Here is a 17,023-nt window from a genome sequence, read left to right as displayed (position 1 = left end):
ATGGGGGTAAAGCCTTTGGTTTGGACTATGTTGAATACAGGTTCCAACACCCTCTCTGGTTGTAATTGTGTCACCAAACCCAGAGCCTGCACCATTCTTTAGATGTGCTTGGAGAAATGGCCCAGGTCTGGTGAAGGCAATATGGCCAGCTGAGATATATACCAAAAAATTAATGGTTCAAATTCAATTGTAGTCATGATATTCATGGAATAACTCTCTCTCTCTCAAACTTTGACCTCGTTCCTGCAATTACAGGAAAATTATCCTGACCTAGCCTACAGGTTTGGTGGAAAGATTAAAGAAATTTATTTGTACTGAGTTATTTCAAATGTATTGCATCAGCCTTCTCAACCTGGTGTCTTCCAAATGTGTTGGAATACAAAGCCTCTAATTCCAATCCAGGAGGGCCAATGGCTATTCAAACTGGTCATTATAAAAACCATAATACCTGAGTTAATTTATTTCGTCTTCTCTCCTCCTCCCTTTCTTTTTTGTCTCTTGTTTATTTGATTCTAAGTTTCTGAGGGGCGGCCTTAAGTTTCATCTACATATACAATAAAACCTTGGTTTCTGAGCATAATTTGTTCCAGAAACATGCTTGTAATCCAAAGCACTTGTATATCAAAGCGAATTTCCCCATAAGAAATAATAGAAACTCAGATGATTTGTTCCACAAGCCAAAAATATTCATATAAAATGATTACAATACTGTAATATTAATTGTAATATTAATAAACTCTTGTCATATACTGTATTTAATGTAACTTAATAATTATTGTGAGCCGCCCCGAGGCTTCGGCGAATGGGGCGGCATAAAAATGTTTTAATAAATAAATAAATAAATAAATAAATAAATAAATAAATAAATAAATAAATAACTGGCAATAAGGCAGCAGAGGAAAGGGTCTATATCTGCAGGCAGTCTGACCTAGAATGAAGCAAAGCATTCCTAAGTTTACTCTTGTATGGGAAAGCAAAGGACTGTCCACAGCTGCTTTGAAGTGACAAAAAATACACTAGTGCCAGTTGTGGGCACCTTCCAACATTCTGAGAAATGGCAGAACTGTTTTCTGCCACACACTGCAGTCTGAGACTGAGCATCCAAGCTTGGAGACAATTACCCACAATCCTGCAGCAAGAGAGAAAGAACCACCATTGGCTCAGTTGTGATCATGTGATGTTCGGCCTCACGTACTACTCATATTGCAAGACATCACTCATTTATCAAGTTAAAATTTATTAGAAATGTTTGCTTGTCTTGCGGAACACTCACAGAACAAGTTACTCGCAATCCAAGGTTTTACTGTACTGCTGAGTATACTTTAGACACTTTAAAAATATGTGGAAACAAACAGCACAAAAATCCAAGCAATGACAAACCAATTGCAGGTAGGAATAGCTGTTCAAATAAACTAACAAATGAACAAATTAATTAATTTAAAAAACCACTTTAGCTTCATTTAGCTCTTACCTTTCTAATCATGGTCAGGTCTGGTTGTTTTGTCCACGTCCTATTATAAATGTCATAGGATTCCATAGAGATGAGCTCCTGTTCGCCATCTTCACCTCCCAGAACATACAAAACTCCATCAATTTCTACCAAACCAAAGTTGTGCCGTGCCTATTGGAAACAGAAGAAATTAAACAGTGTAGGCACCCTAGTTTTTGTTAAATACATTTAATATAATAAAACTCAAGCAACAAAGCATCTTACCTTTAAAGCCAACATATTTTTAATAGTATAAACTGGTCCCTGATCATCGAGGAGACTGATAGGTTTATCCCGTTCCCTTTTTGTTTTTCTTCTTGGTAGACTGTTTATTATATTTTATTGTATTTTAATGTACTTCAATGCTATTTTAAGTTTTGAAAAATGTTCTAGATGCTGTTTTATTTATTGTATTTTTTTGCTTTTATATCCTGTTGCGAACCGCCCAGAGAGCTTTGGCTACAGGCGGTACAGATATGTAATAAATAAAACAAATAAATACACTTCCGTAAGCCAGATTTGATCAATGCGAAATTCAGCTATGGAAAGCGAAATAAAATCACACACCATTAATTCAAATGCAGTGTTACCTCATTCATTGGTGGCAACGAGCTCCATGAATTAGTGTCTGGATCATATTTTTCTCCAGAGCTCAAAGTGACTTTATTTTCATCTTGACCTCCAAGCACAAACAGGAACCCTTCTGAAAAACAGACCATATGAAGACTTCAAAATGTAAGCGGCATTCATAGTACCTAATTGATACAAGGACATAGAAGAATATAAATAATCTAAATGAACCAGTCCAGAGGCCCATTTAATACCAGCATCATGTCACCACTGTTGCTAAATCAGATGCCTGCAGAAAGGTTATGTGAAGGCAATGGCCCTCTTCCACTGCTGCTCCTCTCTCAATGTCAGATGGCTGAGAAGGCTCTGTCAGTTGTATGGCTGTTGGGAGACTGCTTAGGAGGGGCTGGACCTGGAATTATTTACAAACAACACTAAGAATAAAGTTGTCCAAAAGCAGTTGTTGAGAATGGAGAGGCAGGCTAGTCAGTTTTACTGGATTGGGCTCTGCAGAAGGTACATTCTTGAGAGGCATGGAAGCCATGCATGATACAGGAGGTCTTAAACTCGTTTGGTATGGCAGGTGGGACTGATGGCTCCAATCAAGAGGCTATGTGCACTGTAGTTGTAAGGCATTTCAAATATGAAATATTTTGCATGTTGTGACAGTGCAATCAGGTAAAGTAGAGAAAAGCCTGGTCAAGTTTGTGGGTTTATTGGTTTGGATGAGTTCCAGCTGGAACAGCTTAAGAAAGCTGACGAGCTGGCTTGGACAAATTTGTACAAACATATCCATATGGGATCCTTGCCCCTCCTGGCTCATAAAAATGATGAGGGAAAGAACAGGGAGGTTATTAGTGCCTGTTGATGATCCATGCTACCAGAAATATACAGTGGTGGGACCACTCCTGAAGAAACCCTCTCTGGACTCAGAAGAGCTTAATAATTTTAGACTGGAAAGTATCATTTCTCTTGGCAAAGTTCTTGAGTGGGTGGTGGCAAACAAGCTCCAGGTACTCTTGGACGAAACTGATTATCTGGATTCACTTCAATCATGGTTCAAGGCCAGGTTTTGGCAAGTATGATGACCTACACTGGGAAAGTGAGCGAGCATGATTTAGCTGGTACTTTTGGCTCTCTGGATAGCTTCTGACACCATCAACTATGGCATCCTTCTGGTGCTGGCTGAGTTGGGAGTAGGGTGCACTGCACTGCAGTGGTTTTACTCCTGCTTGGGTGACTGATAGTCCCTTGGACTATCCAGTATGGGGCTCTTCTGGAGTTGGTCTTGTGCCCCCCCCCCCAGCTATTTAACATCTACATAAAACTCTTGAGTTATCTAGAGTTTTGAACTGTGTTGTCATCAGTTGTCAGCGATTTCTCTGTTCATCTTCAGCAAGCGAGGTCATGGATATGCTAAATCGGTGCACGGCTGTGACAATGGACTGAATGAGGGCTAACAAACTGAAGCTCAATCCAGACAAGACTTGGATGCTGCTAGAGGGTCATTCTTCTAATGGAGGGAATTTAACCTGTTCTGGATGGCATTACACTCTTCCCGAAGAAGCAGGTTCTTAGCTTGGGGGTGGCTCCTTGGGTCATCTTTGTCACTTGGGGCCTAGCTGGTTTCAATGGCATGGAGTGTTTTGTATCAGATACCTGTAATGACCACAGTGTGCGTACTATATATAATAGCATCTTGGGAAATTGGATTGGTGTTTTACTTACATTCCCAAGGGAGCCGGAGGGTGGTGTGGAGAGTGTACAGTCCCAGAGAGAAGAGCTGAGCTATGCATCACCAGAAATGGAGCCAAAAATTGCAGATCATTGTGTGAGTTGTGCTCATCTGGGATGCTAAACTTCCCTCACACTGGAGTCCATGACTGAGGGACTGGCTGTGGCATGGGAGGTCTAGCTAACTGAGTTGAAACGAAAATGGGGTCTTGTTTGGTGTTAGAATTCAACTGACAGGCCAACTTTTTTGGTTTTGGTCCCTAGGCCCTAATAGTTGCAATGAGTTTTGAATGGGATTTAGTCTATCTGACTTGCTTGGAACTAGCCAAGGGTGCTGAAGAGCAAGTGCTGAGTTGTTGGTCCAAGGAGACAGCCCAAGGTGTCAGTATTAAATGCATGGATATCCCTGAAAGGGCAAGTTGGGTGGCCACATATTCCATGAAGATGAGGAGGGAGGCAGTCTGTGGCAGATACTGGCTGAAGTGATATATCAAGGCTAGCGTTGTGCACCTGAGAAAAGCTGCTAAAGCTTCTTCCCAAAGGAGGGTGGAGAGGCACACACCCATTTCTATTGACTTGTTTAGTAAAGGTCTTGCAGCGGGGACACGAGTCTTCTCCATGGGCCTCTGCACTCAGAGTATCCATGAAAAAGTGCTACAGTGTGACCACTTTTTGAAGGAGGCCTTGGAAGCCATGAGCCCTGAGGGGTAAAGGAAGAGAGGAGCTCAGAGAAAACAGCAGGAAGATGAGATCTCTGCTTAGCACCTGATAAGGCAGGAGGAAAGCAAAAGAGGTAGAAAGGTGAGCATAGCGAGGCCCTTTTCTGTTTTAGCTGTGAGGCAGAGAATATTCCAAAGAGTTGCATTCAGTGCAGCAGAAAAGAACTGCAGCAGGCCGGAGCTACACCCAGAGTATAAGCAAGAGTGGTGGTGGGGCTCCCCCAGAAAAGGATGTTCCAAATGTTCTTCTGCGCAGGCACATTAATTACATGTGTGGGTCACAGAGACTAAGATGAAGAGTCAGCGCTTATACGTTGTTGCTTTTATTGATGTAGGAGCCTTCCTGACTGAAAAAAGGGCATAATCATCATCATCGTGCTTTGACAGTTCGTTTAGTCTTTCAACAACTCCAACTCTACAAACCAAACTATTTGCAACATGATGGGTAAAATATGGCATTTTGGGTTACTTCTGGTACACCCTAAGTTTTACATAGATTTTGTGCAGGTGGATACCAGTTAAAGCAAAAAGTTAAATTAGGAACAACCTTGTGGTTCTACATTTGGCAGGAGAGTATGTCAAGTGACATTCTTGTCACTGTAGAATGGAATACTGCTGCAAGAACAAGTTTAGCAGGCTTCCACTAGACGCTGAGCAATATTTCTAAGACAGTATCTCAGAAGCATGGATTTTGCTACATATTTTAAACTGGATTGCCACAAAGTTCTTCTTTCTGGAGGCATCTGATTTAGCAACAGTGGTAACATGATGCTAGTATTAGATGGGTCTCCGGACTGGTCATTTAGGTTCATTATATTCTTCTACATCTTTATATCAGCTTCTGGAAGAAGTCTCCAAGTTTTCACCTCTATATATTATCTAAACATAAGTAGCACTGCAAACACCTCTGTTATTCATTCTTTGTCTGGGTTTTTAATCTAAAATATATTATAAAGGAGCTACCTGCTTACTTTTCCCATTATTTTTCCCCAACAATGTTCCCAAAATTGTGATTTTTCTCCAAGGCCACAGAATGAAAAGATTATTCAACCTTGTAAATAGTTGAGAGCACTAGGCTTGTAACTTCTTGCAACTGAGCTTCCTACCTGCTGAAAGCACGCCGTGATTTATTCTGGGAGTACTCAGAGGGGCTAGTTCTATCCACAGCTGTCTGTTGGGGTCATAAAGGGGGCACATGCATCGCATTACTGCTGATGGTTTCCGGGATCTGAAGAGGAGGAAAGACAAATTTAAACTTACCACATGGCTCACCTTATGGCTAATAGGGTGGGATAAAAATCTAAGAAACAAATAAATAAAGTAGGGTTATTTGTAGTTAAATGCTACTAAAAATGCATATATCAACATTTTCATGTGAAGTTACAGATTTCTAGAAGTCACAACTGTGTCTGTTCACACAAACTCATCTGTATTAAAAATAATAATAAACACACAACCAACCAACCAACACTTATTTTATTTACAAGAATGGCACTGAACTCCAGCCCATAATAAGCATAAGAAGAAGTCAACAATGCTGGGAGGAAGGTGAAAAAACAAAAAGTACAAGTGGGTACTTAACCGCCCAGAGAACTTCAGCTGCTGGGCAGCACAGAAATTAATTAATTAAAGTGCTAGCATTACTTTTGAAACAGTCCACACCTGTACAGAATGAGGCCATGTTTGAGCTAAGGCTAACATTTTTCCTCTGGAACCAAAAAGTTTTTTATTCACTGCAGCAAGAGCATAAAGAGTTTTAAAAGAGTTCTAATACTTTGAGGTGTATTATAAAGTATATTCCAAGCAAATTATACAACAGGCTTAGAGTTTCTAATATTGAAACACATGTCATGTGTTGCAGGTTGCTTATGCTGAAGCACATTAGCGACTGCATCCCAACATATCTACCAACAGTGTGGTATAGTGGTTAGATGCAGGACTGGGATTTGGGAGATCCGGGTTCTAGTACCTACCTGGTCACAAAGTTTACCGTATTACTTTGGGCCAGTCACTGACCCTCAGTCCAGCCTGCCTCACAGGGTTGTTGTGAGGATAAAATAGAGGAGGGGGAGATTATCTCAACTGCTTTGCGTTACTTGAAAAAGGCAGGATATAAATATAATAAATATATAAATAAATAATACGGGGTCAGAAACAGGTTAATAAATAATTACAGGTTGTGTTCCACCATTTTATTTCTTGGTTTACATATAGACTGGATGCATCCTAGAAAACATTAATTAACCAGTCCCCTATAACTACAATTCTTTCATGCCAAAGAGGATCCTGCAGTTATTGAAATTCCAAGTGACATAACAGTCCCTTAGCATCTTTATGAAGCCAGTACTTGGATCAGGGCCATAATAAAACAAAGTTTCTGGGACATTTCTTTATAGGACCTTTCTATTCAGGTATGCACAGCTTGTTCTCTCTGCTCCCTGGTCATTTTATGTTAAAACTCATTTTCAGTTGGAGGCCTATTTAAGGAATCTACATGTAGAGTAAGAGCTCAGAGGGCACGGACTTTGACTAGACCTAGTATGCTTTGGGGAAATATGATGGTGCTCTCCTGCCACTAAGGATCTGTCTGACAGTAACCTAAGAGTGGAATCGTGTTCTGTTCTTTCTTTTTTCTTAAGATCGGGCTTGCCAGTAAAGGACCACCTCCTTACAGGCTACACTACCGGGACAGTCAGCCTGTTTGAATACTTAAGTACTTGCTGACGGGAAAGATCTCACAGGTGTCAACACCAGTGGCCATATTGTCATGACTGGCAGCAAGGACGAGGAAGGAAGCAATGAACTGATGCTGGAAGGATGGTTTCAGGGGTTTGCCCTCAGGCAGTTTGCTCTCTTCTATATATGTTATACTTTGCTTTGTATCCGAGGTTATTGTATCTTGTTTGCTTTTGTTTCTCATCCACTGACTGCAATAAGTAAGTGGAGATATATTAAGTGTCTGAGGGCACAATTCTGGGCAAAAAGTTACTTATACAAATTACTCTGAAGGGACAATCCAGTAGAGTAAAGAATTTAGACAAAAAAAAAGCCTTCAACTTCCAGCAGGCCCCAGCCAACCAAGTCACCCTAAACAACTTACGCTCTTTCTTCACCGCCAACTGTCACAATGCACTCCGAGTATCCTCTAGGTTTGAAAGAGGCTAGCATTGCCTCCCCCTGCTGGGGCTGCGTGAGTGGGATGTTGCTACATTCCTTGACAATCTCCCGTACCAATGGCTCGCTCATCATTTGCTCACGCAGGTAGGCAGAGTCTAGCCCAGATACCCACACAGCTGACACTGCATCCTTCATGTGAACCTGCAGAGTTAGAAAGATGTGGAAAAACAGGCAACAAATGAATTACCAAACAAATCACATGAGCATGCAGTTTTGCAGATTTTTTTTAATCCCTGCTTTTATTAAGCCAACATACTAGCTTTGCAGGTAGGGGCAAGAAGTGCTGAAAAAAAGGGAAAAAGTTGCAGCATATGTTGCACGTACTGGGATGCTGCAGAAGTGCACAACATGCAACTAGATACTACATTCCAGTGTGTGGTCTGAAGCCATCATGAGGTAGCCATCATTCTGAAGCTAAGCAGATTTGGGGTGGCCTGAGCTTGGAGAAGAGACCACCTGGGAACTGCATATATTCACCTTTGGTTCCACCATGGGAAAAAGGTGGGATATAAATATAATAAATGCAGTAAAATTCAACTTTCAGGGATCTAATTTTTATTTATTACGGACGAGCTAGACAGGCTTCCAACTGAGTGAAGAAATTTGCTGAAATCTCAAGAACTGAGGGCAGGACTGGATGATAGGAAAAACTGGCACAAAATGAAAGTATATGACTTAAAAACCTGGAAATTTATTTGATCTGCTTAATGTATACATATTGCAGAATATGGGTTTTTGGGGTTTTGGTACAGTATTTGGATAATTCAGGTGCGGAATTTTAATGTTTCCAGTCAAAAGTCCGTATTAGTCTGGTAAGTTTAGCACTCAAGAGCAGAAAGCAAACCCAGACACTGCAATTTGAAGCACCAAATATGGTAAAAATCATTCCACAGCACCTTTTACATAGCCTCAAATCCCATACCTTTCTTAATTCAGGATCATGGGAGATCCATCTAATGACTGCTTCAAAAACATATCTTTCATTTCCAACATTCAGCTTTTCTAAAGACAGTATTTCTTTTAATTTCTGAGGACTCAATTCCAGGAACTCTTCTGTACTGCTGACATCCCGGAAGTGCGTTTCCAGATATTCCGAAGCAAGATAATGCACATGGTGCAAGCAATAATGCAGTGCAAAGTCCCGAATTCCAATACAGTTTTCAGCAGCAATGCAGCCTTCTAGGAACTCACAGCATAGAGTTTTTAGGTCTGTAAGCAGCAACAGATCAGCAGCTTGTACAACATCCTGAATTGTGTCTTCACTTAGCCTGATCTGCAAAAGGTTGGGAAAGTTACAGTTAGAACAGTGGTAAAATTTACTAGAAGTCAAACACCGAAGTGCGACGCTCTAGTGCACTCATCTGCAACGAACAACTGGCCTTTGCCAGTTTGGTGCAGTTTTGTCTCTAGTTTAGTAAACAGATGATAACATAAGCACTGGAGAAGGAGCTAGAAATGTTTATCTGAGTCTGCCAAAGTTAAGCATGTGGGCTTTTTCTCTTCCCCTGGTATGCCCACATTCATAGTACCTGTTACACGTGTGGTATACGTACCTCACCTTGATCACCTATGATAGTCTTCTCCAATTCAGTGTACTCGATGGATTGAAGTGGAAGACACTGAACTGGGGAAGGCTGACCTATCAAATTCCTTCTCGTGGAACATGCTGACACCAGATGCAGTGATGGCCAATGGCTTAGATGGGCTTAAGAGGGGCTGGACAAGTTCCTGGAAGTATGTTTATTATAAGACATTAGCCATAGCACCTAAACTGACCCTTGGTGGTCCCAGGCAGTGTACATCTTGCTGGGGAACAAACAATCAGAAAGGTATTTCTATTCATTCTCTGTTTATAGTCTTCTGAAAAGCATCTGACTGGCCACTGTGGGAAGCAAGATACTACACTAGATGCAGAACTGGAGACTTTCCCATGCTGCTGATTTACATCTACTCTGTCACTGTAACAGGAATTAACACTTCCTGAAAGAACTCATCCATTTCCAGATCAGGACAGGCCAGCAAAGCTCTCTTCTGTGAGCTTTGCTGACTTGACCCATCCCAGAAACCAACATTTCTTCTTGTTTACAGTAGTTTCAGCTAGTAGTAGATCCATCCACTAAGTGGGCAGCGGAAAATACTGCCTTTGGTTTCATCCACTACAGCGCATGCTCTTACTGAATGGGAGGATATGTTCAGAATTTCTCAGTCAACAAAGAAATGATTGAAAACATGCACTCCTGCCTAAAAAATGATGATGATGATGATGATGATGATGATGATGATGATTTCTTTCATGGGAGATTTAAATGTTTAAAGTATGTCTAGCATTCCTGAAGAACAGAAATATGTAGGATTAACACTGGCAACACAAACCTGGCCACTGAAGATGTAGTCCAATATCTCTTTCATAATGTCAACAGATATCCCATCAAGTTCAATTTTATATGTGGAACCATCATCTTTTGGAGGATTATAGTTCAGTTTTGTTCTGAAATTAGAAAGCAAGCTTTTTAACAGTGATGAAATTAAGACAGAAGCAAAGAAATCCACACCCAGAAAGTTCTTGGCCTTAAGAATAACTTGTTAATTGTAGATCCTCTATACAAAGATGTCAAGATAGGAGAACACAGATTTGGCTACTGGTTATCAGTTCATGATACCATCATGTGGCTATTAAGTGGAGATCCAAATAGATTTTCATCCTAACATTTAGGAAACAGGGATAAGTTCTTTGATTGTGAATAATTTTGTGTTTACTGTCATTTCTTATTCCATGTACACACACACATACACGCAAGCTTGAAATAAACTTAGCTCACTGCACAGGATTTGTACAGAAGTACTCAACATGATGCCAGGATCAAAGCAAAGCACAGCACAGCACCCAAATCTAACTAGATATAAGCCTGAGCGGGAACATACTATCTAACCAGGAAAAAAGAGAAGGTGGAAGCAATATACAAAAGAACTGTGCTAGGGAGATGAAAGAATGACAGACATGTTTGAAGAGGAAACCTATGAGAAAGAGCCTTCAGTATTAGAAAGTGAAGTGAAAGCTTCTCTAAAAGGATTTGGAAGGAACAAAGTGTCCAGAGAAGACAGGATACCAATACAGCTATTCCAAGCTGCAGAGACCAAATTGGTGCAAATTCTAACACAAATATGCCAACAAATTTGGAAAACAAAGCAATGGCTCACAGATTGGAAATATGCAGTGTATATTTGAATCCCCTAGAAAAGAGAAGCAAAAAAGTACTGCCAAATATTGGGCCAGTGCAAGCAATGTGATGCTCAAAGTACTGTAACAAAGAATATTATCCTATTTGGAAAAATAAATATCTGGTGTTCGAAACAGATTCTGAAAAGGGACAGTAGAAAAAGGAAATCAGGTGCAGAGATACAAAATGGAGATATTTGGTTCAACAATACCAAAAGCGAGAAGGATCACAAACTGAATATAAGTCAACAATGTGATGTGGCTACAAAAAGGCAAACGCTATATTGGGCTGCATTTATAGAAGCATAGCTTCCAAATCACATGAGGTAATTGTTCCACTCTATTCAGCACTATTTAGACTCGATTTTGAGTATTGCATCCAGTCCCAGGCACCACAGTTTAAGAAAGATGAAGACAATCTGGAAAAAGTTCTGAACAGAATGACAAAGATGGTCCAGGGACTGGAAACAAGGCCCTCCGAGGAGAGACTAAAAGAAACAGGCACATTTAGCCTTGAGAAGAAAGGACTGAAGAGAGATATGACAGCACTTTTCAAATACTTGGAAGGCTATCATGCAGAGAAGGGCCAGGAATTTTTTCAACCCTCCCAGGGTGCAGGACACAAAATAATGGGCTTCAGTGACAGGAAGCCAGATTCCAGCAGGACATTGAGAAAAATTTGGCGATGGAAAGTTTGACAGTATGGATTACTTAGGGCAGGGGTCGGCAACCTTTAACACTCAAAGAACCATTTGGACCCGTTTCCCACAGAAAAGAGAACACCGGGAGCCGCAAAACCCTTTTGACATCTAAAATGAAGATAACACTGCATCATTTTTTACCTTTATGCTATGTATAAAAAAACTATAGTGCATTGCATTTATGAAAGCAATGAACTGCTACAGAGAAAACAAATTTTTATTTCTGCAGGCAACAAAAACATTTTGAACTCCGAAAAAAAAGATGCTGGGTTGAAGGTTACTTTCAAATAAAATACTCAATGTCTATTTGAGTCCTCCTCGTATTTATGAAATAAAAAGCTGAACTTAAATTATCCACCTGCAGAAAACCAAAAATGCCACCTGCAGCAGCAAACCAAAAATGCCGTCTGCTTTTGTGTGCCCTCATCCTTTTATCACATGTACTGGAGGGTGCAGCCAGCTGTCAACCTGAATAAAAAAGGACTAACTGATACGTTCATACAGTAAATAGAGTTTCTGCAATACAACAAAGATAAATAATAGTCTGGTGAAATATTGAACAAACATCCCTCTCCCAATGTAATAAAGTTGCTGGAATTTTTATAAGAATCTTCTTAAAACAAGGAAGTAGATCTATATCTTCATTATGGTTTAGTTGCAGTTATTTCTAATCTTACATTATAAACTAGCAGGACTCCTTTCATATATTTTGAATAGGAGAACAGCTTCCTGCAGAGTTAAAGTCAGTGCTAAAGGGCTGCATGCATTAAACAGCAAACCTCATAAGTTCATCAGCAGTAAAAGCAAATGAATCTACCCACATACCATTAAATGTTCAGTTTTCTTTAGAAACTCTTCTTTTCTTCGATTTATCCATGGTTGGCTTACCGGGGAAAAAGTTCAGTAAATCGGCTCGGGTCGCAGATAGAGGTGTGTTTAGTGACTGATTAGCAGATAAACAGTCAAGTGATGTGAATTGTGACAGGTCCCAAGCGCAGCTTTTAACATTCAGAGGAAGGAGATTACACTTGGACAAAAAGAATCTTTTCAGCTGTGTTTCGTGTAGCATGAGAGCCTGCAGGAAGCTTGTTCCACTCTTTCCCTGCACAATAGCAGAGGAATGTATCGATTTACTTGACCAGCTAGTGCGGCGTTCCTGAGTGGAGCTCCGGTTGCAGATCGACGGCTGTGCCTGCGCGTGTTTTGAGCAACGGAGCCGCAGCAGAGGGATTCAAGAGCCATGTGTGGCTCCAGAGCCGCGGGTTGCCGACCCCTGACCTAGGGAGACTGTGGGCTCTCCCACACTGGAGGCAATCAAGAGGCTGTCGGGCAAGCATCTCTCAAGGATGCCTTATCTTGGAGTCCTGCACTAAGAAAGGGGTTAGACTTGATAGCCCTATACATCCCTCCCAACTTTATGATTCTATGATCATATCACATATCTATGTTGGCCACTGGAGCACATGAGAGAATTTCAGAAGGAGCTCAGTCTATGCATTATAGACTAGAGCAAAGCCTTTGGCTGTGTGAATCATGAGAAACTATGAAGGTTTGCCTCAGCACTTGACTGTCCTGGTGCAAAACCCATATTGTGGACAAGACACTAGATAGGACAGAATCCTGAGAAACAGAACAGCTTCCTGTAGGCAATGGTATCAGACACTTCATCAGTTTATCTATTCAAATTATCAGGGAAGGAAAGCTGGATTAGAATCAGATGAAGAAGTTAAAATTGGTAAAAGACACATCAATAAGATATGCAGATGATACAATTGAAACAACTCCCCATTTCCCAGCCATCAAATTCCTCCTCCAAAGAGTCAGCACAACCCTGACCTTGGAAACCACACGAAGAACAGCTGCCTCTTTCATTCTCAAAAGGTAGAGACAACACAAGAACGCATACGCAAGAGTATGGATTAAGTGTGGACTGCCACTAAATCATGAATTGTTGCTGAAACGTGGTTTATCAGGTTGTCTGAACCCAGCTGTGCCAATAAGTCATGGCTTATTAACTGCAAGCAACCTATTTGGATGTTTGTGAAGTGGGTTGATTACTGTGGTTTGTTACTTTGGCTGAGTTCAGACAACACCATAACCCACATTTCAACAGATATCAGTGGTTCAATGAGAGCCTATACTCAAGCCATGCTCAGTCTCCAAGTGTGAGCTGCTATACTGTCTGAGCCCAGCCACATTGTCATTATATAACTAGAAACTGGAATTTACTTATGCAGAGAAAGCCATAGGGTGTGCATAAAGTTTGTCTGGATAGCTCTTATTTGCATTTTAATATAAATAGATATGTAGGGGTGTGCATCTGTGGTTTGCATAAATAAATTACATAATTATGAAACTAGCTCTCCCCACTATGGAGAAGTTACTTAGAAGGCAGATCATGCAAAATACAAAGAAATAATTAAGATAAAATGTTTGCTTCCAGGTGCAAGCACAATGAGGTGCCCACTTCTGGTTTATGAGCTTCAGCAAAGAGAGAAGTGAATAAGCTGCATGCTACTCATTTAGAGTAAACCGGGATAAGTCGGGAATCCTGCCTCATCATTATGTGCAAACTCAAACTCTGGAAACTACTTTATTTATGCTTGAGAGATGCCCTTCTGTAAAACCTTCACGCTGAAGGCCAAGAAGACTGACCAGTCCAGCCATCAGTGTCAGCCAGGTTCAAGATTATAAGCCATGCTGTGATGAATCCAACCTCCCTCTTCTTTCTCCAATCCTCTAGAAATGTGTCTGAACGAAGAACATGCCCACACATGACTGACATCTATAAATACCAAAATGTGCATTACTGCACATCCAAGCCCAACTTTACCTCCAGATGATTCAGCCTTATGTTTGAACAGGTAAATGCAAGAAAGTCAAACTGATTGGGTAGTCTTCTCAGGGAGTTGCCCAGCAAATACCATTGCTTGTGAATTCTCCCTTTGTCTTCAAGCAACTGGCAAAAACTTCAGATGAAACCAGCCTGCAAGGTCCTGGATATCCCTACCACCAATAAGCTGATTTAGTGAGTTATTGGGACTTTAGGTTCTCAACAGTAAAATCCTAATTACCCAATTCCATGCTTCATTTTATTTTAAAAGCAATGGACCATTTATGAGCTCTTTTCTGTTTGCCTCTTGATTATAGTCAATTGAGGTCAAATTAGTTCTTTTCCTAGCCAGAAGTGGGTTTCAACTAATCCTTCTAGACTAAGGAACTTCAAACTTGGGGTCAGGACCCACTACTGGGTGATGGACCCTTCCAAGCTGGGCTGCAGACTGGCCTGAACCACTACCCTAGTATAAATAGTTTTTTCTGGCTTTTCTGTGCCCCTCACCACCACCCCACGTGCTGGTCTAAGGTTGAAAAAATTGATGTATAGCTGTCCCTACCTTCCTGAGGCTGAAGGGCTCTGGATCCCTGTCATTCCGGCCAACCCTGAGCTGGGAGTCATTTGGTGGACAGAACCATGCTCAGTATCTTCCAGTTCATTCCATTTCTGGCCGTTCTAGGAAGTAGACATGTTTGCCTTTGCTGGGAGTTCTTTGGGCATCCTGCCTGCTTCGGTCCAAGGGACATATCAGGAGAGTATTTGGAGGGGCTCTGCTGAATTGTATTTCGGACTGATCTGCATTTGCTATAGGCTGCATTTTTGTCCTGAAGAATTTTTAGTCTGCAGCCTGCAGAACTTAAAGGCATGCTGTATGGGGATAGGGGGAGGTCACAACTGCAAACTTCCATATCCTGAGACCCAAATGCTTTGAAATACCTTCTGGGGGGGGGGATTTTTCTGATTTTATTCTAAAATCAGAATACATAATAATACTCGTTGAATTTTGTGGTCTCTGGGTGAAAGGATTTCTGCCAAGGTTTTGGGGTGCGCTGCAGTGCAATGGTGATAACTTTAAAAGACTTACAGTGGGCACAATTAGTGGGAAGTCTCTCAGTTCTGTCTGCACTGTGCTTTGGGAGTTCACTGCCATCAGTTTAGTAAGGACATTTGCTTTTATCTCCACGAAAATAATGGATTGTTTTGTGGTCAGAGAAAGCAAGGCTGATATTCAGACAAAGACCTCATGTGAACCTGAGAAACCTCATACCTTTGAATAGTCCTTCAATAGTATCTCTGGACAAGGAGCACTTCTTTCTCTTCCACATCCTCCAATCCCGCCGCCACCACCCTAGCCAAAAAGAAGGCTAAGTCACAGACAAGACAGTATCATGAAGGGTTTCTGAGGTTTGGTTTCATCAACTGTGAAAAAGGAGGCAAAGATTCCAAGCCCCAATATTTTGTTTGCCACGATATTCTGCAAATGAGTCTGAAACCTTCCAAACTGAAAAAGCACCTAGAAACCAAACATCCAAAACCGGTTGATAAGCTACCTGACTGACTATGTCTAACAAAGGAAGCATAAATTGAAGTCATCCATGCAAGTTTTTAATTCCCCCAATCTCAAATGACAGGGCATAACTGGCTTGCTTCCTGGTAGCATACTGCACTGCAAAAGAGAAACTACTATGTACAGTTGCTGAGAATTTTCTTCTTCTTGCCACACTGGACATCGGCAGCACACTGCACAATGGGAATTTTTCAGAGAAGTTGAAAAGTGTTCCCCTCAGTATCTCATGAGATTTCTGCTACTGCTGAGCAACTAGAGGCCCAGCTGGTCTTACACCTCCCTACTGCTGCAAAATTTGCCATCCAGCTTGATAACAGCACTGATGCATCTAACTGGGCCACACTACTAATTTATGTGATATGTGTGGAAAGAGGACTTTCGGCAGGACTTGCTGTGTTGCTGCTTGATCTTAGAGCCCACCACCACAGGGTCAGATATATACAGAGTGCTGGCTGACAGTGTAGTTGGGAAGATACAGGTTGGACTGGGCTAACTGCACAGGTTTTACAGCCAATGGTGCTGCAAATACAACAGGGCTAAACAACAGGGCTGTGGGAAAGATAACAGAAGCAGCAGGCTGTGATGTTTCATTTGCTGTGCAGCGTGGGCTTCTAAGAGCCCCCCTGATGAGTTCAGTGTGGTCCTGAGAGATGTGGTAAAAGTGGTGAACATCATTAAGGGAAGCTCCCTGAACTCTTGACTGTTGGAGAGGCTATGCCTAGAAATGGGGGCTGAGTATTCCCACTAACTGCTCTAAGATGAAGTTTGGTAGTTGTCCCAGGACAACATCTTAGCAAGAGGATATGAGTTAAGGATTGAGATCTGCTGCTTTCTTATGGAGAGAAAATATAACACGGCAACTTTTTTCTGTGATGACAATAGGATGATGGAGCTGGTATAGCTGACAGACATTTATTTCATGTCTCAGTGAGCTGAACTTAAAACTCCAGGAAAGAGAGAATGACCTCAGACACCTTGAAGAGGTCAGAGCTTAACAAGGCAAACTTCAGTCC

At 41.3% G+C, this 17,023-nt stretch overlaps 1 protein-coding gene across 6 annotated transcripts in view; it reads right to left on the bottom strand.

Moving 5' to 3' along the window:
* GAN (gigaxonin) overlaps positions 1-17,023 on the bottom strand; it is a 67,235-nt gene that overhangs the window by 29,169 nt on the left and 21,043 nt on the right. For 3 of the 6 annotated variants that reach the window (XR_006415099.1, XM_044433941.1, XM_044433943.1), the window contains exons 2-7: positions 10,063-10,177; positions 8,612-8,962; positions 7,613-7,830; positions 5,619-5,740; positions 2,080-2,192; positions 1,472-1,621 (exon numbers count right to left, since the gene is read on the bottom strand). Coding sequence is in view for 5 of the 6 variants with exons in the window: in XM_044433941.1 (XP_044289876.1) it covers positions 1,472-1,621; positions 2,080-2,192; positions 5,619-5,740; positions 7,613-7,830; positions 8,612-8,962; positions 10,063-10,177 (1,069 nt within the window). In the remaining variant the exon portion in view is untranslated. Of the gene's footprint in view, positions 1-1,471; positions 1,622-2,079; positions 2,193-5,618; positions 5,741-7,612; positions 7,831-8,611; positions 8,963-10,062; positions 10,178-15,710; positions 15,792-17,023 lie in introns of all 6 variants that reach the window. The other 3 variants (XM_044433944.1, XM_044433942.1, XM_044433945.1) reach the window with 3 other exon arrangements.

This window comes from Varanus komodoensis, unplaced genomic scaffold (genome assembly GCF_004798865.1).
Source record: "Varanus komodoensis strain SLA01 unplaced genomic scaffold, ASM479886v1 scaffold27, whole genome shotgun sequence".
Taxonomy (NCBI): domain Eukaryota; kingdom Metazoa; phylum Chordata; class Lepidosauria; order Squamata; family Varanidae; genus Varanus; species Varanus komodoensis.
The sequence above is the reverse complement of the archived record's forward strand: the minus strand, read 5'-3'. Positions and strand labels throughout refer to the sequence as shown.